A 23,779-nucleotide genomic window follows, 5' to 3' on the forward strand; every position below is an offset into this window, starting at 1 on the left:
AAATAATCAATCAATTAATGACCAAAGATTCGAACAATTAAACAAACACCAATAAATAAATCAACCAATTAATTAAACTGCAAAGAATCAATCAATTAATCAATTAAAGACCAGAGTCAAACAATTTAACACCAAAGAATCAATTAGCCAAATAATTAAACACCAAAAAATCAATCAACCAATCTTTTAAACACCAAAGAATCAATCCTTTCATCAATTAATGACCAAAGATTTAACCAACTGAAAATGAGATTTAACCAACTGATCACCAAAGAATCAATCAATTAATTGATTATTCTGAGGTAGTTTTGCAATTTAACATACTCAGTTCAAAGAAACCTGTCATAAATAAAACATACAAATGTCAGAAACCCACAAGCTAGACTGACATAACAATTTACATCCTGTGCAAAGAAACAACAAAAATAGCGATTTTAACCATAAAAATGAATCTTCAAGTACACACAATGTGTGCAACAAACAAAATTTGTGTCAAAACTGTAATACATAAGTATAACTGGTAGGTAAGATTATGAAAACTGTAATAACATAAATATAACTGAAAGGTAAGATTATGAAAACTAATACATAAGTATAACTGGTAGGTAAGATTATGAAAACTGTAATACATAAGTATAACTGGTAGGTAAGATTATGAAAACTAATACATAAGTATAACTGGTAGGTAAGATTATGAAAACTAATACATAAATATAACTGGTAGGTAAGATTATGAAAACTGTAGTACATAAGTATAACTGGTAGGTAAGATTATGAAAACTGTAATACATAAATATAACTGGTAGGTAAGATTATGAAAACTGTAATACATAAATATAACTGGTAGGTAAGATTATGAAAACTGTAATACATAAGTATAACTGGTAGGTAAGATTATGAAAACTAATACATAAGTATAACTGGTAGGTAAGATTATGAAAACTGTAATACATAAGTATAACTGGTAGGTAAGATTATGAAAACTAATACATAAGTATAACTGGTAGGTAAGATTATGAAAACTGTAATGCATAAATATAACTGGTAGGTAAGATTATGAAAACTAATACATAAGTATAACTGGTAGGTAAGATTATGAAAACTGTAATGCATAAATATAACTGGTAGGTAAGATTATGAAAACTGTAGTACATAAGTATAACTGGTAGGTAAGATTATGAAAACTAATACGTAAGTATAACTGGTAGGTAAGATTATGAAAACTGTAATACATAAGTATAACTGGTAGGTAAGATTATGAAAACTGTAATACATAAGTATAACTGGTAGGTAAGATTATGAAAACTGTAATGCATAAATATAACTGAAAGGTAAGATTATGAAAACTGTAAAGATAAGCCTGTAAAATAATACAATCTGGAAAATAATACAACCTGTAAAATTATACAACCTGGAAAATAATACAGCACCCATATTTGTCAAGCATCTACATACAGACAGCTGGAAAATAATATTCTACCTAAGATTATCTACATACCCCTCTCCAGTTATCTGAAGAGGCAATGCCTCTAAAACATGTCTGGGTCCCATCTTTTTCACGGCAACACCAACTGCATGGTCCAGTTCAGCCTTGTAGGGAAATTTCATGCTGTCTCTTAGGTCTGCTATTGATTTCAAGGACTGTCAATAAGAATTTCAAAAAAATATCTTTGGAATGATATTGATTTCAAGGACTGTCAACAGGAATCAAACAACTGTTATCTTTGGAATGCTAGTGATATCAAGGACTATCACATATACAATAAAACCTATCAAGCCCAAATCCAATATAAACCAAAATTACTCTAAATGTGACAACTTTCAGGGCCAAATTTTTCCCTCCTTTCCTCCTTTCAGCAATTTTTTTTGTAAATTAAGTTTCTCTTGAGAAAATTACTAAATGAAAAAAGTAAACATGAAAAGATGAAAGATGTTGTTTCTCATAAAAATATCAGCAGACAGAATCATTTGTTAAGATTCTGGCTAAAGAACTGAGCTTATTTGAACTGAACCATGTTGATACCCATGATTGATTCCATTCTGGAAACAGGTGAGAGATTTTCGAGTATTATTGTCAAAACGAGCCAATTTGTCTGATAAATCGATATTATGACCAATATGACTCAACAATGATGCCTGAATGTGTCCAAGCTCATTCAATCAGTGGCCTTCATAGGAACTACAGCTTTTATCTCCTAAAATAAAGCCTGAGAAAGAAATTAGCAAATCTGTGAGATTAAGGTACCCAACAGGATGAAGCTGTTTATGTTGCCCAAGTCCTTGAAAACCCCATCAATTTCCACTGAATACCTTCAAAGTGGAGGGCCTTCTAGTTCACAAGACATTCTCCATCACTGAAGGCTTTAGCTTTTTTCTTCACAAGACATGAGTCAGGTGTGAAGAAGTAGCCTATCTGGAGTTGAAACACCAGCAACCATGACTGTTTGAGCAGGTAGGGTGTCTGGAATTTTCCTGGAAATGTCTATCACTATATCCATCACTCAAGACTTGTCCCTTCTTAGATGGTTATATAAACTGATTTGGATTTGTGACCCCTCATTTTCTAAATTATTTTCGGTGCTAGAAACTACCACAACCAAAATCCATTCCCAAGAGACTGAAAGAGACTGTGAAGAGATTGTGTATCCACAGTCCAGGCTTTTGAGTCTGGGATTGGAGAGCAGAAGGCAGGCAGTTTGTGATTCCATCTTGTTGAAAACAGATCTATTATCGGATGTCTCCAAAGTACACAAATATGAAGAAAGATCGGCTGTTGGATGGACCATTCTGTGCGAATGGTCTGACATGTCTCAACAATGAAAACTCAAGAACACTGAGTTCATGGATATGTCTGATTTGGACCATTATATCTGTGTACACCAGCAGTGAAAGTCATAAACCAGACTGCACAGATCTGGTAATTTTATCCCCCCCCTCCAATGTTCGAGGGGATACTCCACCACCACCAAGTTGTCTAACATAATGAGGACTAACTTTCCATATAAATGATCCTTCCAGAAATGAAATGTGTTTACTATGACCTGTTTCCAGAAGGCTGACGAGAAGAGGCAAATCTTCAGGGCCCCATTTTCCACTGACCAAAGTGAAGCTGGACAACAAGTGAGTTCCCAAACTGTATGAACTGGTGCCCATGCAGTTCCTAAGTCACAGTTGGGGATTTTCAAGAGGAATTCCTCATGTAAACCATCATTTGAAGTGAAAAGAGATCATCAGAGATCATGACTTGTTTATCAAGCCAAACAGAAAAGAGATCATTAGAGATCATGACTTGTTTATCAAGCCAACCAGAAGAGATCATTAGAGATCATGACTTGTTTATCAAGCCAACCAGAAAAGAGATCATTAGAGATCATGACTTGTTTATCAAGCCAACCAGAAAAGAGATGCCACTGGACCAGCAGGATCATATGCAATGAAAATGCAGTTGAGAAAGATTAAATCTGCTGCAGCACTGAGCCAACCAAGCTATAGAAACTCTCTCACAGAATTCACTCCCATTTTGGAAACTGACTCTTTGAGTTCAATATTCTCTGTCATGCATACTTGAAGGAGGCAAACTAGGTTGAGGTTGGTAAAAAATTTCATACCCTGGACAACAAAACACTGATGAATGATTGACTAGAAACCCAGTTTCAAAATGGACAAAAGGTAGTTTTTACCATTAACCAAAAATAAACTTACTAGATGTTTTTGCAGAGTTTGTCATACAGGAGTCACAAATGATGAGGCTGGCCAGTTGTTGTTGTTGTTGTTATAGGGTTTAACGCCATTTTCAGCACAATATAGGCTATACATAGAGGCCAGTATTAATGGTGGAGGAAGAACCCGGGAAAACCCTGGAATGAACCACCGACCCACGAGAAGCTACCGGCAAGCTTTCTCACATATCCACATTGGCCAAGCCCAAGACTCGAACCCACGCAGACAGAGGCGAGAGGCTGGCCAGAACAGAATGACAATGCAGTGGATGGCTTTATATTGCCCAATGCCACTGAGACCTAATGGGAGATTTGTATTTCTCATCAGCTCTAAGCCTTTACTGGTGAACTGTGTGTGATAACAGGGTATACATTCAATGAGGCCAAAAACTGTGTCACCTGTTGCACTATTCACCTCATCTGTGACACCATATATGCTGGCAACTCTGTAAACCTTTGTTTTTCCATCTCAAGCTGACCGTATGTAAATGTCACTGCCTGCACTGTTTGCATCACTTTCAATGAAGTGTGGGGAACCATCATCATGACCCCATTAAAAAGACCAGTGAGGACATTTTAGGGTGCAGACTCAGTACATTGCGTTCCGTTGTTCTGCACTTGCTATGTCATTTTGCTTTTAAGGTCCTTTCTCAGTTCTACGGACAAGATTCCTTCTTACCATCATGCACCATGCTACATTTCAAGAGAACTTGGTATAAACTAGGCACATTTCATGTATGTTTTCCACAGCTTCAAATCTCTTGCATTTAAGTCATGCCATCATCTATCACTTTTTGAAAAGACAATAACAACACAAAATTTGGAAAATAACCCGAAAGTGTTCACATATCCAGATAGTCAATACTTGTTGGTTAAATAAGTGAAAACAACCAACAATAGGCACCAACACTACCATGTTAGAGAACAAGATCAGAAAAAATAAAAGGAAGTTGATAAATGTGAAATGATTCACACTGTTATCAACAAATTTAGTAAAACAATGATTGCAACATGTAATAAATAAATTTATACTCAATACTATAGTGACTTAGTTGATAGATCAATGCAAATTCCATTGATATTTCTTGATTTTTGACAGGTACAGAATCCAGCCAAAAACAAAACAGAGTAAACAACCTTAGCCACCTCTGGATGATCAGGGGAGGTAAAAGGTAAGACTTTCACCCATTGGTCTAGATGTCATAAAGATCGGATAGACAAAATGTGTCTTCATTTTTCATTGCTGGATTTGAGAGATAGCATAGATTCATGCCTACCAATAATGTGAGTGGGGAATGTATTTAGAGGAGAAATTTGCAGTCAACCAAAACACCAAATAAAAACAAATTTTCATTTCATCTTGGGAGATTTTACTTTGCATATTTAATGTAAAATAAAGAATCAAACAGTTACAGTTATTCCTTACCCCAAGTTTGACAAAGAGATAAAAGTCACTCACCTTAGTAAATAACAACGGACACTGCCTTCCAAGAACCTAAATGGAAGCAAGACAAATTAAGAGCAGACAGGTGCAACTGATGAGAAAATTATATATAGATGCCATAACGGTGAACTTCTTAAAATGAAAAAAAAATTCATGTAAACATATTTTTATTTTAAAACTAAAAAAAGGAATAAAAACAAATATGTCTGCTTTCCTTTGGTTCCTGTGGAGTTGATCCTAACATAAGTAATGAAAATAATTTTAGCTTCCCTTTGGTTCATGCAGGGATGATCCTAAAGTAAGGAATGAAATGTTTGATCCTAACACAAGGAATAAAATGCCTGATCCTAACATAAGGAATGAAATGCCTGGTCCTAACATAAGCAATTAAATGCCTGATCCTAACATAAGCAATGAAATGCCTGGTCCTAATATAAGCAATGAAATGCCTGGTCCTAACATAAGCAATGAAATGCCTGATCCTAACATAAGCAATGAAATGCCTGGTCCTAACATAAGCAATGAAATGCCTGATCTTAACATAAGCAATGAAATGTCTGGTCCTTACATAAGCAATGAAATGCCTGGTCCAAGCATGAAGAATGAAATGCCTGGTCCTAACATAAGCAATGAAATGCCTGATTAAAGCATGAAGAATGAAATGCCTGATCCTAACATAAGGAATGAAATGCTTGATCCAACCATGAAGAATGAAATGCCTGATCCAAGCATCAGCAATGAAATGCCTGATCCAAGCATGAAGAATGAAATGCCTGGTCCTAACATAAGCAATGAAATGCCTGATTAAAGCATGAAGAATGAAATGCCTGATTAAAGCATGAAGAATGAAATGCCTGATCCTAACATAAAGAATGAAATGCCTGATCCTAACATAAGGAATGACATGCCTGATCCAAACATAAGGAATGAAATGCTTGATCCTACCATGAAGAATGAAATGCCTGATCCTAACATAAGCAATGAAATGCCTGATCCTACCATGAAGAATGAAATGCCTGATCCTAACATAAGGAATGAAATGCCTGGTCCTAACATAAGCAATGAAATGCCTGATCCAAACATAAGGAATGAAATATCTGATCCAAACATAAGCAACGAAATGCCTGATCCTAACATAAGGAATGAAATGCCTGATCCAAGCATGAAGAATGAAATGCCTGGTCCTAACATAAGCAATGAAATGCCTGATTAAAGCATGAAGAATGAAATGCCTGATTAAAGCATGAAGAATGAAATGCCTGATCCTAACATAAAGAATGAAATGCCTGATCCTAACATAAGGAAAGACATGCCTGATCCAAACATAAGGAATGAAATGCTTGATCCTACCATGAAGAATGAAATGCCTGATCCTAACATAAGCAATGAAATGCCTGATCCTACCATGAAGAATGAAATGCCTGATCCTAACATAAGGAATGAAATGCCTGGTCCTAACATAAGCAATGAAATGCCTGATCCAAACATAAGGAATGAAATATCTGATCCAAACATAAGCAACGAAATGCCTGATCCTAACATAAGGAATGAAATGCCTGATCCAAGCATGAAGAATGAAATGCCTGGTCCTAACATAAGCAATGAAATGCCTGATCCAAACATAAGGAATGAAATATCTGATCCAAACATAAGCAACGAAATGCCTGATCCTAACATAAGGAATGAAATGCCTGATCCAAGCATGAAGAATGAAATGCCTGATCCGAATATAAGGAATGAAATGTCAGATCCTAGCATAAGCAATGAAATGCCTGATCCAATCATAAGGAATGAAATGCCTGATCCAAACATAAGCAATGAAATGCCTGATCCTAACATAAGGAATGAAATAACTGATCCTAACATAAGCAATGAAATGCCTGATCCAAACATAAGCAATGAAATGCCTGGTTTTAACATAAGGATTGAAATGCCTGATCCTAACATAAGCACTGAAATGCCTCATCCTAACACAAGCAATGAAATGCCTTTTCCAAACATAAGCAATGAAATGCCTGCTCCTAACATAAGGAATGAAATGCCTGATCCAAACAAAATGAATGAAATGCCTGATCCAAGCATGAAGAATGAAATGCCTGATCCTAACATGAAGAATGAAATGCCTGGTCCTAACATAAGGAATGAAATGCCTGATCCTAACATGAAGAATGAAATGCCTGGTCCTAACATAAGGAATGAAATGCCTGATCCTAACATAAGGAATGAAATGCCTGATCCTAACATGAAGAATGAAATGCCTGGTCCTAACATAAGGAATGAAATGCCTAAGACAATTAAGAATGCAATGAATTAAAAAAAAAAAACTGCCATTAAGTTTCCAATATGGAAGACAAATGAACTGATGAATACTTAACTTTGCAAAATCCTTAGATTACTAAAGAATAAACTTAATTAGGTTTATATGAAATATTAACAATGACACCCTTTTTATAAATATTATACACTTTTCAGTAAATGTTAAAATATTTAAGGTGGATAAAAAAGGAGTCCAGTCTGAGACATTGTCCATGTTATGACGAGCTTGTGCTGAAACAGTCACCTCAGTGACAATAATTTTATCCAAATATGCTGAAACAGTCACCTCAGTGACAATAATTTTATCCAAATATGCTGAAACAGTCACCTCAGTGACAATAATTTTATCCAAATATGCAGAAAAAATAAAACTGACTTTGCCTTGTCTCATGTCAGTGTCCTCCCCTTCCCTCTTTAGTTATTGAAAGTTTTTGTATTCTAAGTAAAACCACCATGTTCAAAGAGTAATGCAAAACCATTTTAACATGATGTTTATATGCTGAAAGTTTTAAACATGGTTTTATTTTGAGAAAGCAATGTAAAACCATCTAATTATGATATTTGTTGAAAGAGGAATTTAAAACCATTTAAATATGATGTTTATATGTTCAAAATGCATTGTAAAACCACTGAAACATAATGTTTATATGTTCAAAGTGCAATGTAAAACCACTGAAACATGATGTTTATATGTTCAATGTGCAATGTAAAACCAATGAAACATAATGTTTCAATCTATGAGATTTCCACCTAATTTCACACATAAAGTTTTGAGAGAAATTCCATGCATGTTTACATCTTTTTTGGCTGACTGCATGTCAATGGTATCAAGTTTATTTCATATTCCACTGTCTAAAAGTAACAAAAGAGAACACTACCTTAAAAGGTCACTCATTTTCAATATTAACCTATTTTGGAGGTTTATGGGTGTGTGTGTCTGTGTGTGTGTGATTTATATTTTGTAAATGACAAATTTTACTGAATTAAACTAAAACTAAGAATCAATTTTGTTTAATAAGTATGTCTTTCGTTTTCATATCACCTCTTTGATAAAGTATAGTAAAACACATCTACCTCTTTCGCATGTAAAGTACAATAAATGTCTACTTATTTTGAATGTATAGCAAAACAACTGTCTACCCCTTTCACATGTATAACAAAACAACTGTCTACCCCTTTCACATGTATAGCAAAACAACTGTCTACCTCTTTCATATCTATAGTAAAACAACTGTCTACCTCTTTCTTATGTATAGTAAAACAACTGCCTACCTCTTTCTTACGTACAGTAAAACAAGTGTCTAACTCTTTCACATGTATAGTAAAACTGTCTACCTCTTTTACATGTATAGTAAAACAACTGTCTACCTCTTTCACATGTATAGTAAAACAACTGACTCTTTCATATGTATGGTAAAACAACTGTCTACCTCTTTCACATGTACAGTAAAACTGTCTACCTCTTTTACATGCATAGTAAAACAACTGTCTACCTCTTTCATATGTATAGTAAAACAACTGTCTACCTCTTTCACACTTCTTTCATATCTATAGTAAAACAACTGTCTACCTCTTTCATATCTATAGTAAAACAACTGTCTACCCCTTTCACATGTATAGTAAAACAACTACCTCTTTGACATGTATAGTAAAATATCAGTCTACCTCTTTCGTATGTATAGCAAAACAACTGTCTACCTCTTTCATATCTACAGTAAAACAACTGTCTACCTCTTTCATATGTATGTCTACCTCTTTCATATGTATAGTAAAATAAACAACTACCTCTTTTGTATCTATAGTAAAACAACTCTCTATATCATTCATATGTATATTAAAATATGCCTACCTCTATCATATGTAAACATCTGTCTGATAAAAGTTTTTGGAATTATTCAGGATGATGACCTCTCCACTACTACTCTGCATTTCCATCATTTTGCCTTATTCCTAGAGTGAAGAGAAGTCCCTTTGCCAAATTTGGGGACCATGCTGAGCCCATATAGCTTCTATTAAATTACCTCCCTAACCATAATTACCTCATACTTATGGTGTAACAACCTACCTCCTCAACCACTTGCTTATGTTGAGTCCATTTAGCTTCTACTAAATTACCTCCCCTAACCATAATTACTTCATACTAATGGTGTAACAAGCTACCTCCTCAACCATTTACTTATGTAGAGTCCATTTAGCTTCTATTAAATTACCTCCTCTAACCATAATTACTTTATACTTGTGGTGTAACAAGCTACCTCCTCAACCATTTGCTTATGTGAAGTCCATTTAGCCTCGATCAAATTAACTCCCGTAACCATAATTACTTCATACTAATGGTGTAACAAGCTACCTCCTCAACCATTTACTTATGTAGAGTCCATTTAGCTTCTATTAAATTACCTTCCCTAACCATAATTACTTCATACTAATGGTGTAACAAGCTACCTCCTCAACCATTTACTTATGTAGAGTCCATTTAGCTTCTATTAAATTACCTCCTCTAACCATAATTACTTTATACTTGTGGTGTAACAAGCTACCTCCTCAACCATTTGCTTATGTGGAGTCCATTTAGCCTCGATCAAATTACCTTCCGTAACCATAATTACTTCATACTACCTCTTTAATCACTCGCTTTTGTTTTGGTTATAACAAACTAACAGAGGATCTAATTAAAATGCCTCAAATTAGACATATTTTCTAAAAATAAACCCACTGTTTTGAGTAAAATACAAAACATGTATGAGTCTAAAAATTGGATGATGACAAGGAGTGACTTCAGAAATTACCTCATAAAGGGTGGAAAATATTTGCAGGACAAGTCCCCAGGAGGCATGGAACTGGTAACTGAGTCCACTTTCTGCAGCTCTAATGATCTTGTGAACTGGTGTACTAGATCCTTCAGGTGCAGACAACACCAGCTTGGTCATATGATCTGCTGCTGGTGCCAGACACTGCTGAAGCAAAGCCTGGAGATGATGGAGAAAAACTTAAAATTTAAGAAAGGTAGCAATTTCTGAACACTTCTGAAACTTTCCAGCTAATGCTGACAAAGGCAATACCCATCTTCCTGAGGTGGTAATTCCATCACAGTTAAGACAGACCTTTATTCATGGTGAAAAGTAAAGTTAAAACATCGGCTGTTAACTTGTACCAATTAATTCAGATTTTACATACACTTTACAAAGTTACCTATGAGTCAGGAAACTCCATTAGTACAGCATCAGTCTCAATCTAAGGGTCACAGGTTCAATACCCCCAATCACCCAGGCCAGAACAACGGTGATGGTGTATTTAACTTGCATGTACATAGAATGTTGACAATAGTCTCAAAGTTATGTAAGAAACAAAATTTCCATCAAATATGCTCACCTGCCAAATTGAATTTCCAGACGTATAAGACAAGACTAATTTTTTAACTGCTGTGTACATGTACTGAAATGAACTCTGACATATATTAGAAACTGTCATGTTTTAACTGATGTGTGTTGAAATGAACTCTGATATTTATGAGAAACTCCAACATACCATACAGGTGAACAAAACATTTTCTTACATATCCCAAGTTAAGATGTTCACAAATTAACTACATGACAAAATTCTCTGTCAAAGCCATGGACCCAGAATATTATATCATGGATGGAAAAATGTTCAACTTGCCTCAGACAATGCCAAGATATACCTATGTCCTAAATTTAGTTTGATAAACAAAGTTTTACGGAGGAATACAATTGAGAGGGGGTAACTGATTATTAACATTCTTTCATAAAGATGATCATGCAATATTAAAATGTAGGACCCTGTGGAATTTATGAGTTCTAAGATATAAGCATATGAAAGTTATGCCTATGGTTTTCATAAGACATGGAATTTAAGCAATCCCAAGAACAAAAATCACTGTGTCAACAAATCAGCACATGACTTATTCAGAAATCTTTCTCTCTTATGACAAGAAGGCCGGGGTCTGCATATTGAGCTAATAAATCAAACATTGGTGTACAACACGTGACCGTGACCCCAAGATCATAAGGGCAAAGCAAGTGTCTTAGCTTCAAAATGGTTGATCTAATGTATTAACAAAATCCATCAAGGGGATTAGAATATAAAAAGAAATGAAAAAAAATTAACATAACCTTATTGCAAACTTTCTGTATGACCTTGAGCATAAGGTTAAAAAGGGGCAAAAACATTTGTTGCAGAATTGTCAAAATGATTTGTGCCAAATTTGATAAGGATCTATCAAGGAGTTTGTGTAATACATGCAAATGAACACTTTAACCAAAAACATAAACTGTTCATGACAATGATTCCATTACCACTTACACTGTTAAAAAAGTGACTGTAATGTCTTGCTGCTTGATAACATGGGCTGGACAAACTTATCCAAATATAAAAATAATTTAAAATCTGGGCTGGATAAAGACATAAATTTTCTTGAAAGCTGGTAGACAAATGTTAATTCCGTGACCATCAGAAATAGATAGATATATATATATATATATATATATACCAGACAGAACGGAATGTGCTATCCCTGGATTCCTATATGCAGAATTGATATTTTAATACAAATAACTCTATGGAGAGTCAAACCCAGGTCCATGGGTAAACGGCTCCCATTGCCTTGCCTACACACACGAGCTCATATTCCCTCACGACTAAGCACACATCACCAAAAAATGATGTTACTCAATCGGTGTTATATGTGCTTGTGTATAGCAGACACACTTGCATTATGACCTAGTACTATAGAAATATGGGCTCGTGTGTGCAGGCAAGGCGATGAGTGCCGTTTACCCACGGACTTGGGTTCAAATCTCCGTAAAGTACAAGTTAAAAATTATCTAACCTGTATGATACTATTATTTGTATGTGTGTGTGTGTATATATATATATATATAATATATATATATATATATATATATATATATATATATATATATATATATATATATATATATATATATATATATATATAGAAAGAAAGAAAGAGAGAGAGAGAGAGAATCATCTATGTGCTGGACCATCAGGACTGGCTGAAATTCACTCTCAGCAAACAACAGTATTGGTCAGAGAACAGTAAGAATTTTTTATATATTTATGTGACAGATAAGTGGGGTCACCATCCCATCAACTGAAAATGTACTTTTATGCTCCTGGAATTTATAAACCACAGGATTAGAAAATATATGCTTGTACATAATGCCATACCTTGATTGTCTTGGCACCCTTTTCAGAAACTTCTGTTCTTTCTGATAGAAGACAAGTCATGGCAGATGATATCATTCTTGGAAGATGACTCACTGCCAACTTTTCATCAAGTCTAAACAAAAATAACATACATGATCTAAATTTACAGTACTCACTCTTTATAATGCAATGCATGACAGATATAAAAGAGATCCATGTTATAATGAAAGAACCTTACACTGGGGTATATTCCATGCTATAATGAGTGAGCCTTACACTGGGGTATATTCCATGCTATAATGAGTGACCCTTACACTGGGGTATATTCCATGCTATAATGAGTGACCCTTACACTGGGGTACATTCCAATTCATGTTATAATGAGAGTGCCTTACACTGGGCTATATTCCAATCCATGTTATAACTGAGCAAGTCTTACAATGGGGTACATTCCAATCCATGTTATAATGAGAAAGCCTTACCCTGAGGTACATTCCAATCCATGTTATAATGAGAAAGCCTTACACTAGGGTACATTCCAAGCCATTTTATAACGAGTTAGCCATACATTGGGATACATTCCAATCCATGTTGTTACTGAGTGATACTAGGGTACATTCCAATCCATGCTATAATGAGTGTGCCTAACACTGGGGTACATTCCAATCCATGTTATATAATGAGAAAGCCTTACACTGGGGTACATCCCAATTCATGTTATAATGAGACAGCCATGCACTGGGGTACATTCCAATTAATGTTATAATGAGAGAACCTTACACTGGGGTACATTACAATCGATGTCATTACTGAGTAAGCCATACACTGGGCATAGCTGCCAACCTTCCAGGCTCACAATTAGTAAAAATTGGGATAAAAAGTCGTGAATTTGGACATGAATTAGTGAAAAATACCATGACAATAACTCCATCCACTCTGATTGTCAATACTACACTATATCAAGATCGCAATATAAAACTAAAACACTACATATATGCAGAAATATTTATTTATCAAGACATGATACTGTGGCAGACTTGAACTCCCTCAACTGCTTGATCGTAAATTTGTTTTCTAAACAGTTCAGACTTCTTGCCTGCTGGTTGATCTTGGTGACTAAAATTGCTGACACATTTTCTGCAGCAAAAGAGGCCCTAAAGTCTGTCTTTTTTTCCCCCTCACTAGAGAAAATACTCTTTTGCTGTCACTGTTGCTGTGGGGAATCCACAGGAGCTGCAGCACTTTGTGGTTCTTCCACAGGAAAATTTGGAAGCGATTTTTGAGTCTGGGAACATTTGTCAGAACAAATGTTTAGCATGGCCTCCAGCTGATAAAGGTAGATTGTTTTCGACAAGAAAACTCACAAATAAAGCTTCAGCGTTGGTAGCCTGCAGGTTTTCCACCGATGGCTTAAAATATTCCAGAGCTAAAATCTGCGAATTCTTAATTTTCCCAACTTCTATGTGTTTTTTGCAACTGACGTGCTTCCTCACATCATGTCTGCGATGGCACACTGAGTGCAAAAAGCATGATGAATATCAATATTTAATGGCAGAATGCACGGCCAATTTTTTATATATTCCAAAATAAACTTCACTTTTTAAGTAATACATTTCTTTTTTCCTTGGTGGTGAAGACATTTTTAAAATCTTGCATGCAATGCTGAACCGTAACTCAAATCAGTGTTGGTGACGCATGCGCGGAGCAAAATTCCGGTTAGGCCCCAGGTTCTCTCAAAAGCATTTGTAAAACTACTCTTATACATATAGATTAAATTAGGCTAAAATACTTGCTAACGGGCCAACTGTATTAATCGGCTGTAGATCTACTAATATCACGACCAGCGGTACCGGACCGTATAGCCTATCTTGTGCTGAAAACTGGCGCTAAACCCCACAACAACAACTTCAATCCATGTTTTAATGAGTGAGCCATACACTGGGGTACATTCCAATCCATGTTATAATGAGTGAGCCATACACTGGGGTATACTGCAATCCGTGTTATTACTGATTGAGTCTTACACTGGGGCACATTCCAGTCCATCTTATAATAAATGAGCCTTACACTGGGGTATATTCCAATCCATGTTATAACTGAGCAAGTCTTACACTGGAGTAATTCCAATTTTTGTTATTACTGAGCAAGTCTTACACTGGGGTATATTCCAAGTGAACTGTTTTGAAAATACATTATACTACAATAAAAATTAATTTACTTAAGTAAACACATTATAATTGGTTATCATAAGTAAGTTAAAGCATCAATGAGTATGCAGGGGCCCATGACCATACATGCATTAAAAAGAGAAGTGGCATACTGAAGGGCATTATAGAGGGGACCAATGCATGTGTCCCACCTGTGCTGCACACAAACATGTAACACTGGCTTACACATACATTTTAACACCAGCATGCATACATACATTTTAACACTGGCTTGCATATTCATTTTAACACGGGTTTGCACCAAAACTTTATCATTGTTTGCACATACATTTTAACACTGGTTTGCACCAAACTTTAACACTGGTTTATGCCAAAACTTTAACACTGCTTTGCACCTAAAGTTGAACACTGGTTTGCACATATATTTTATCACTGGTTTGCACATAAACATTAAACTGGCTTGCACAAAAACTTGAACAGTCAGTTTCTGCTGCCATTAACAACATTGTTAAAGACCCTTACCATTGGTGCCAAATTCTATCAAACTGTCACTTAGTACTGGAGTGGATGTGCATGCTCTTCTCAGCATGTACCTTTAGGGAGGCTGGGAGGGTGTGCCTATTTTATGACCAAGTAGGTCTTATTGAAGAAACTTATTTTATTAAAAGAAATTGTTCTTCAAACTCATTATCTGATTATAATTTATTAGGAGAACACACAAAAGAAGTTACAATGGAGTTGGCCTGATGGTTTTCCTAATATGCATGAAGCAATATCCAGTTTGTATAACACATGGCTTATACATAGACACATTTTAGAGAAGAAAAAAAATGCATAAATTCCCACAAACCAGTGAAAGTGTAGTAACCTGTCATCATACAAAGCTGCTCAACAACCTGGTAAAGTAACTTGCTGTGCTGTTGCTATAGGTTCATCCAGGTCAAAAGAACCCTTTTGAAGTAAAGCCTCTGAAGGAGCTGTGGTGCAATGAATGCCTTAATCAACTCCACCAAAACTCATAGCTGATTCCATTTCAGACAAAGGACGAAAGCCTTCAGTCAAAACAAGTCAAGTTCTGCAAGAAGGACTGAGAAGTTCTGATCTATATCTTCCCCTCCATGTCGGCAGAATGTATCTGAGATCATCAAATAAAAACCCTCGATTGTGATGGGAGCTAACTTCTCTTTAAAAAGCAAAGTAGACAGTTAGCTATTTAATGTACTGATGCTGTAAGGAAGATTTCCTCCATTCAAACCATGAAAACATCTCCATTTCCCTTCACAGACATCCAAAGTGATGTACCTTCTTACATATGTGGTTCAATCAGCAGGCATGGAGAAGACAGGGCTTCCTCAGAATCTCCAGTGCTAAATCATGCAGGTAGCTGATAAAAGATGTTTCCTGCTAAGGGTACGTCACCAACATTAGTTGACACCAAGTCCCTCACATCTGCAAGACTTTAGGAATCGCGAGGGTAATGGAGGCCTGATGTATATCTGTGCACGTGTACATGACTGGAAGACTAGCTGGCTGAAACTGAACTTAGCATCTGGAGTACTGAAAAACTTAAGTTTCTCATTGATCAACACTGGTTTCTGAAGAATGAGTGTTTTATGGAGCCCATATGTTTTCTTATCCCTTTACTTTATGTAAGCGCCTTTGGATGCCTCTACCTAATTCTCATTGAAATGCCTTTGGACACCTCTATCCGATTCACATGGAAGCAAGTTTTGATGCCTCTATACCATTCTCATGGAAGCACATTTGGATGCCTGCTGTAAACATCAGCCATTTTTGGGCTGGTTTTCTGTTGCACCACCTTCAGGGAAAAACCCCTATTAGATACTAATTCATTGATGTGAATTACCAATATGTCAGAGCATGTGGTCACTGTTTAAGTTCAAGTTATAATCTTACTTTAATTAACTGGGTTAGATTTTCCACTCTCCAAAATGGAGATCGCAAATTTCGTAAAAGTACTTTCTGGAATTTGCACAATTAGAATCACAACTATGAAAGCTTCAATAACTTAGGTAAAGGCTCTGATGTTGATGTAGGCATCACAGAGTTTTTATAATTTATCAAATTCAGGTGATTTTATGATCCAGACATAGACAAAGAACTGGCAAATTTTGAGTATGAGAAATGACAGCTACAGTTGCTCACACTGTTTCACTGGCTTGGCGGTGAATGAACCCTCTCTAGATTTTAAAGCCAGAGATTGTGCTGGATTCACTAATGTTGCAAATTGTGATTTTTTTTTTTTTTATTGGCGACAAAATATACTATCTGGTGATCTTTTTGGCGACAACATTTTTGGCTGTTAAAAACTGTATATACAGTCTTGGGTTAGGAGTTGAGAAATTCAAAGGCACCATAACAGGAAGCTCAAAACTGAAGTTAAAGATATAAATTGCACTGGAATCTGTTGCTGCATAAAACAAATCCTTTGTTCATATTGACAAACCACCCTAACACAGCAATGTTATATCATAATCTGCTTATGCTGCTGTCTGGCCTTAATACTCTGTGCTGTAATATAACCCAAATATTCAACTGACCACCTCTGAAGGTGGGAATGGGAATGACTACAATCTACCAGATGATGGCAATGTTTTTCCTTTTTCAAAAATGTATCAGAAAAGATAGTTCTGCTGAAACTTCAAATAAAACCGATTACCTCTGAAGCATCGACAGTTTTGTATATATACTAAACAAATGAAGGAAAACAATTTATGTCTCCATCAATGTTTTACAATTATTTGATGTTGCAGCAATAGCTAATGGGCATTTGTTTGGTCCTTCAAAGAGTGCTTTTAGTGGCACCTTCAACAGACATGACCCTTCATCAAAGCAAGCTCAAGACCACTGATGAAAGAAAGTCAGCAACAAACTTAAATAAAAGCATTGTTTCATTTTCCATAGTGACTGGAACATATTTATTGTACCATGAAAGTTTCCTGTTTGCAACAAAAAAGTTCATGCTTACGATCGCTACCAATGGCAGTTTAAAACCCCCATTAAAGTTCCAATATTTTGAAACAATAAATATCTGGCCATCAAGTTAACTGAAGGTGGGACATTTTGCAAGAATGTGGAACTTTTTAATTTGTTCACGTTTCCATTTCCCTAAGGGAAAAGACTCATTCCCTTGGTAGCCTCAGCATCATAGTAGTTGTCTCTGGCTGACCAAACTCTAGGCCACTTTAAGTACATGTACATGTAGCATATAAACAACTATACAGTCACGTGCTACTAGGATAATAAATATCAGAGTGAATTGTTTTGGAAAATGTGTTTGTTGACAATGGGATATAGATCAAACAAGGACTAACGTTTTTTTATATAGAAGTTTTAATTGTGTTTTCTAATGGGATTTGACTGATACAAGAATTTTCTAACATGTGATCAAATACTCTAATTCACGAATTGCCATATGCATGTATATTATTTAATACATTGTGGAGTGTACTAGACAAATGTGAATTGTCAATATACAAGCGTACTTCAGACTAGTTGTCTTCATTTAATCAAAATTTCCATTTTTTCTCTCTCTGTAAATCCTAGTCAATGACGTCAGGTCATCATTTGTATGCGAAACTGCAATTTATTTTCTCCCCTCCCACTTACTTATCTAAACATCCGCTTATGTCAACAATATTACCTTGGTTCCGAGGATGTTGAGATAAATGGATAGTACTGTGTTATGAAAATGGCCACATATTTTGAAAATTGGCGACAAAATATTTTAGCTGGCGATTTTTTGGGTGACAACTTTTTAAAATCAAGTGCCATGCCAGATAGCACATAAAAAATTATTCCGTGAAAAATAATTATACAACTATAATGATCAGATTTTACTCTTAAATTTTCTATACATAATAGGTGTACCAAAAATTTTAAATGGTTAAAATTGATGCTGAATATAACTACACTGCTGTAACAGTTAATTGGCAGACCTATTTGTATACAAATAGATAACAGGTGTTCTTTTTACAGGACACTGCACTGTGTAACTTTGGTATATGTATATCAACTGCCTACAAAGCCATACACTCTATGGGTATATGTATGTCAACTGCCTACATAGCCATACACTCCATGAATACATGTATATCAACTGCCTACAAAGTCATACACTCTCTGGGTTAAATCAGTACATGTATATTAATTGCCTAGAAAGCCATACACTATATAGGTTAAATCAGTTACTCCTCCCTATTACAAGGATTTATAACTACAAAATTTGCAAATGTGTAATTCACTCCATATCAAGAATAGCTTATGACATCTGGTTTTTAAAATTCATCATTGTATTTCTGCTTAACTTTAGCTTTGTTACACTTTTTTGTCTTTGCTTCAAATGTTCTATTTGCTTCATTATCTGTCTCTGGCATGACCAGAAGAGAGTGAACCAATTCAAACACATGTGTAAATTATCATTCTGGCTGCTCATATTCAGGGTACAATGGAAGTCACATGATATCCAGCACAGCTTGTTCAAGACAGCAAGATGGCTACTATGGTGGCAATATTGGACATGAGATCAGCACAATTTTCGTTTAGGATAAACATAATAAGAGATCTTTTAGTGGAAAGCAAATTTTATGGTAATTATGTTTTCCAGAGAATACCTACCAGATTACATTAAAATTAGGGTTTATAAGCCTGCTACCTCCTGAATCTAGACCTACTAAATGAGGAAAATCATCTTTTCTGTCCATATCATACAAAGGGTAGTAACTCTTGCTTACTACCTCCCCATGACACTGCAAGGTGTTGCCAGTATTTAAGATAAGTTAAGGAACAGCAAGGATGCTCACATAGCAGAGTGGTTGCAGGGTCTTCAAGTAATGAGATCAGGAGAGTATTCTGATCTGCACCCAAAGAACCCACCAAATTCAGATTCCATATCTGCAAAGCTAATCCCCTGTGATAAAAACTCAAGAAAGTGGCCTCTGAATGCCAGCCAACAGCTTCTATGATGTATTGGATCTAAACATTGCATTCAAACATGAGGCTTGCAGAAACTACTCTGATTTTATGAGATGGCTTTTATATTTTGAAAGGTAGAGTATGGCAAATGTACAACCTGCCAAAAGTTAAAAAGGTTAGGTCAAGGCAGGTGAGTAACACCTGTGACCTTGGTTGTTTGAGAAGATTCAGTCTGACTGTAGCTTAAGCAGATTGCTGACTCGAGTAGCACCAACGAAGAAACTGTCAAACCAGCATGCACAGGTAGGGCAATTTGCTGCCACTTGCTTGACAAGTAAGTCACAAACTGCAGATTTGTCTGACATAAGCAGGAATGATTTACAGCAGAGTTGGTCCTTCCAGTGCTGCAAGGCATTTGTTGATAGCTTTCATTCCTAGAAGGTTGATGTGAAGAGACATTTCCATAGACAATACTGATTTCCAGCAACAAGTGGGCACCCCAACTGTATGTACTGGCATCTGTACAGAGCATTTTTTGCAGTTGGATTTCTCCAGAGGAATTCCTTTCATGAGCCAACTGTGGTTGTGCCATTGACACATGAAAGACCGTACCTCACTCATGATATTGACCTTCTGGTCACTGAAATAGGGGCGTCACTGTGCCAGCAAAGTCATCTGGAGATTGCTGCCTTATATCCCTAACCGATTGTTAATGTGATTAGGTTATATATTCAAAGAAGAAACACCATGCTGATATGACTATTTGTTCTGGAGGAGCAGCAATTAAAAAAATGTCACAATATGGCGCCGTGTTAGTATGGAAAGTCTGTTAAGCATGAAATGGTGCAGGGGATGCCAGCATTAGTGCCATTCTGGTCACAGTCAGGTTAGAAATTATAGATCAATAGTTCAATTGACTTAGTTCTGTGCACTTTTTATCACATTAAACGTTCTCATTTTTTAAATCAGTAGGGTGGTACAAACAAAAAGGGATGTAGAGTCAGACTATAAATATAAATGTGCATTATTTAAACAAGCACGTAATTAAGTTCATAGCAGATGATGCAATAATAGGCATTTTCCCCTAAAAGCGAGAAGGGCCCCCTATATTCAAGCAAGAGAGCTCTAGTTATTCAATTATTTTAAAAACTGGAGAAAATACTCATGAAAATATCAATTCAAATACAATGATGTAATACTCTGCATTTGTACCTTTTGAAATTATAAACTTTTTTAATAACTTATGCCAAATATGTTCAACAAACAGAAACTTAAATGTTGCCCCAGTACTAGATTATAATTTATGTGAGTTTCAAAAATGACACATTAATGTCACTACTAATTCTGGCTTCAATCAAAAGTCATATCGATACTATGCCATTTCTTAAAGCCTGCAAGATAAAAATGAAAGGAATTTAACCTGATAAGGTTGACATGAGCCGATTCCATCACAGTAAGCCAGGCCTGCATCGGCTGTACATCATTCTCAGATGGCTGATAATCATAAAGAGCCTGCAAAACATGGGTCAAAATTCTGTTGTTTAATTTCAACAAAATAAAAACAAACACACACAATCAAGTCTGCTTTAATCGACACAACTATATAAAGGATACCCGTTGATAAAAGAAAACAGCGAAAAATGTCTTTTTCCTAAGTGCATCCAAAGATTTGAGCTCTATATAAAGACACATTTTAATCAAGGACAAAACTTATTCCTAGGCTCAATCCCTACTCCAATTGCAAGCCATTCATCAATTTCAGTCCCAGTCTATGATGGCAAATTAATGTTATTGTTTAAGAAAATATTTTTCTTCATTCAGTCATTGTGACACTCACTTTGATATTTTAACCACCAAACTGACAGGTTTCTTTATCAACAATCTTAATTAAACCAGTTCAATCAAATGAATTTAGTCCTGACATAAACTTGAAAATGCGTTTTCATTTTTTCTTTTCACTTAAGATGCGACATTACCTGTTGTTCTGATTTTTTACAACTGCACTGTCTCGCAAAAAATTCAATCAAATGAGTTCATGTATTATATGTATATACTTCATTCAAGAAAATTTGAAAAATAAACAATTATCTACAGAGCTTTACTCACTGTAATAATCTGTGCATTTAACTCTGCAGGCAGGTTCGAAGCTCTGGGTTTGGCAACAAACAACCCATTGAGAGCCTGCATACATCCAGCTGTCACCATCTGAAAGATGTATACAATCTTATTGATATGGAATCTGTAGAAAACAGTGTACTGACTGTACACAAGGCTGGCATATACATGATTTCTACAAACTAGGACCAGAAAATATCAAGAAAAAATCGTACTTCTGTTGACAAAAATGGACACAGATGCCACTTGATGTGCTACACTGTGCTATTGCCCTAAACTGGTCTCTCCATCACTGCACCTCTGCAGATTAGCCACATATTTTCGTCCCTAATAGGCCATTATAACAGGCATCCAACCTCTAAAAATTGAGCACCTCCATACAACAATCACAAGTTTATTTCAAAATAGCATCCAGTCTGGGAAAGTTTTACTGTGCTTTTTTTCTTGTATATTGTCAGCAAAGACCACACTCACTTCAAATTTGCCCCATCTGGGTTTAAACAGGATTTTGTGCTGGGAAACCACATTTTGTACAAGATTTGCATGCAGAGACTAATGTGTGTTGATCAACAAAATCCACAACTACATCCAAAGATTCGGTTACAACCATCTTGTACACATCTATAGAGTTTGTTTCCCTTTACTACTTTTTTCCAAATAGCAGTAGATATCAATTAGCAAATGACCAATATCTACTTCTAATTTATCAACAGCCTTTCCAGCAGCAAGGTGCATCCAATGACTGGGACAACCTGTTTTGTACACTAATGGAGACATTTTCAAAATATAGGATGCAATCGTGAATTCCAGTCATCCCTGATGCATTATCAGCTGAGAACCCCATACAGTTCTGCCAACTTATGTTACTTCAAAGCATTATTAAGCAAGTCAAAAATGTTTTTTCCTGTGGAATCTACTGTTAATTCTGGTAATGAAAGAAGAACACTCATGACTTTGCCCTTTTCATTGTCGAAGTATCTAACACATACTAGGTACAATTTTTTGTCACAATCACTACTCCTGTCTGTTACAACACTAAATGGCCCAATTTTCAAGGCTTCTGCAATTTTAAGTGAAGTATCTTCTGCTAAATACCAAATAATATTAGATGATTTTGTTCTTGCACAAGCATATTTTTCAGCAATTTTGGAATCAGGAAACATTCGTTTGAACAAAGGACCAATGTGGTCTGCTACTGTCTTGGGTAGTCCATGTTCTATTAAGAACTCTGTAAATAACACCTTTGCATTTATAACATACATGTCTGCATGTCTGCTGTAAATAAGAAGTTACCTTAGTATTGAATTTAGTAAGATGAGCTAATTCAATGTGTTTCTTGGTTTTCAAGTGTTTCTCCACATCACATTTACCACCATGTCAAATAATAAAATCGTTTCCACACAGCCTGCAATGGGCATGATGCTGCCCTAGAATGGAACACTGTGTTATGCCATTCATGTATTCATCTTTGATTCTTTGGAGGATTCTGTGTTTTTGTCTTTTTCTGATCCCTCTGTGAAATTATTAGGAAAAAATTTGTGCTCTAACATACACATTTACTAGAATCCATCTGAAGACTTTTAGCACCAAATATTAAAATTCTTTACACATAGGCTGCAATGGATATGATGTTGCCCTTGAATGGAAAGCTGTATTAGGTTATTCATATCTTCATCTTTGGAGAATTCTGTTATTTTTGGTTTGTTTATTTTTAGTCTTTTCTAATCCATCTGTGAAATTATTTGAAAAAAATTAATTTTGCTCTAACACACGCATCGACTAAAATAAATCAGACTTCTTAGCACCAAATACGTATAGACTCTTTCTGTACCAAATATGAATTAGAACAAAGAATCTGTGAGTAAAGAATAAAAATTAGAAAACCAGTCTGT

General features: G+C 35.6%; 1 protein-coding gene across 1 annotated transcript in view; it reads right to left on the minus strand.

Moving 5' to 3' along the window:
• LOC149794898 (RRP12-like protein) overlaps positions 1 to 23,779 on the minus strand; it is a 141,065-nt gene that overhangs the window by 79,176 nt on the left and 38,110 nt on the right. Inside the window, exons 9-14 of the mRNA XM_089964536.1 lie at positions 21,879 to 21,977; positions 21,193 to 21,284; positions 12,691 to 12,802; positions 10,269 to 10,448; positions 5,179 to 5,214; positions 1,499 to 1,641 (exon numbers count right to left, since the gene is read on the minus strand). Coding sequence (XP_089820662.1) covers positions 1,499 to 1,641; positions 5,179 to 5,214; positions 10,269 to 10,448; positions 12,691 to 12,802; positions 21,193 to 21,284; positions 21,879 to 21,977 — 662 coding nt within the window. The remainder of the gene's footprint in view (positions 1 to 1,498; positions 1,642 to 5,178; positions 5,215 to 10,268; positions 10,449 to 12,690; positions 12,803 to 21,192; positions 21,285 to 21,878; positions 21,978 to 23,779) is intronic.

The sequence above is a fragment of the Sinohyriopsis cumingii genome, chromosome 7, assembly GCF_028554795.1.
Source record: "Sinohyriopsis cumingii isolate HCF-2022 chromosome 7, ASM2855479v2, whole genome shotgun sequence".
Classification (NCBI taxonomy): Eukaryota; Metazoa; Mollusca; class Bivalvia; order Unionida; family Unionidae; genus Sinohyriopsis; species Sinohyriopsis cumingii.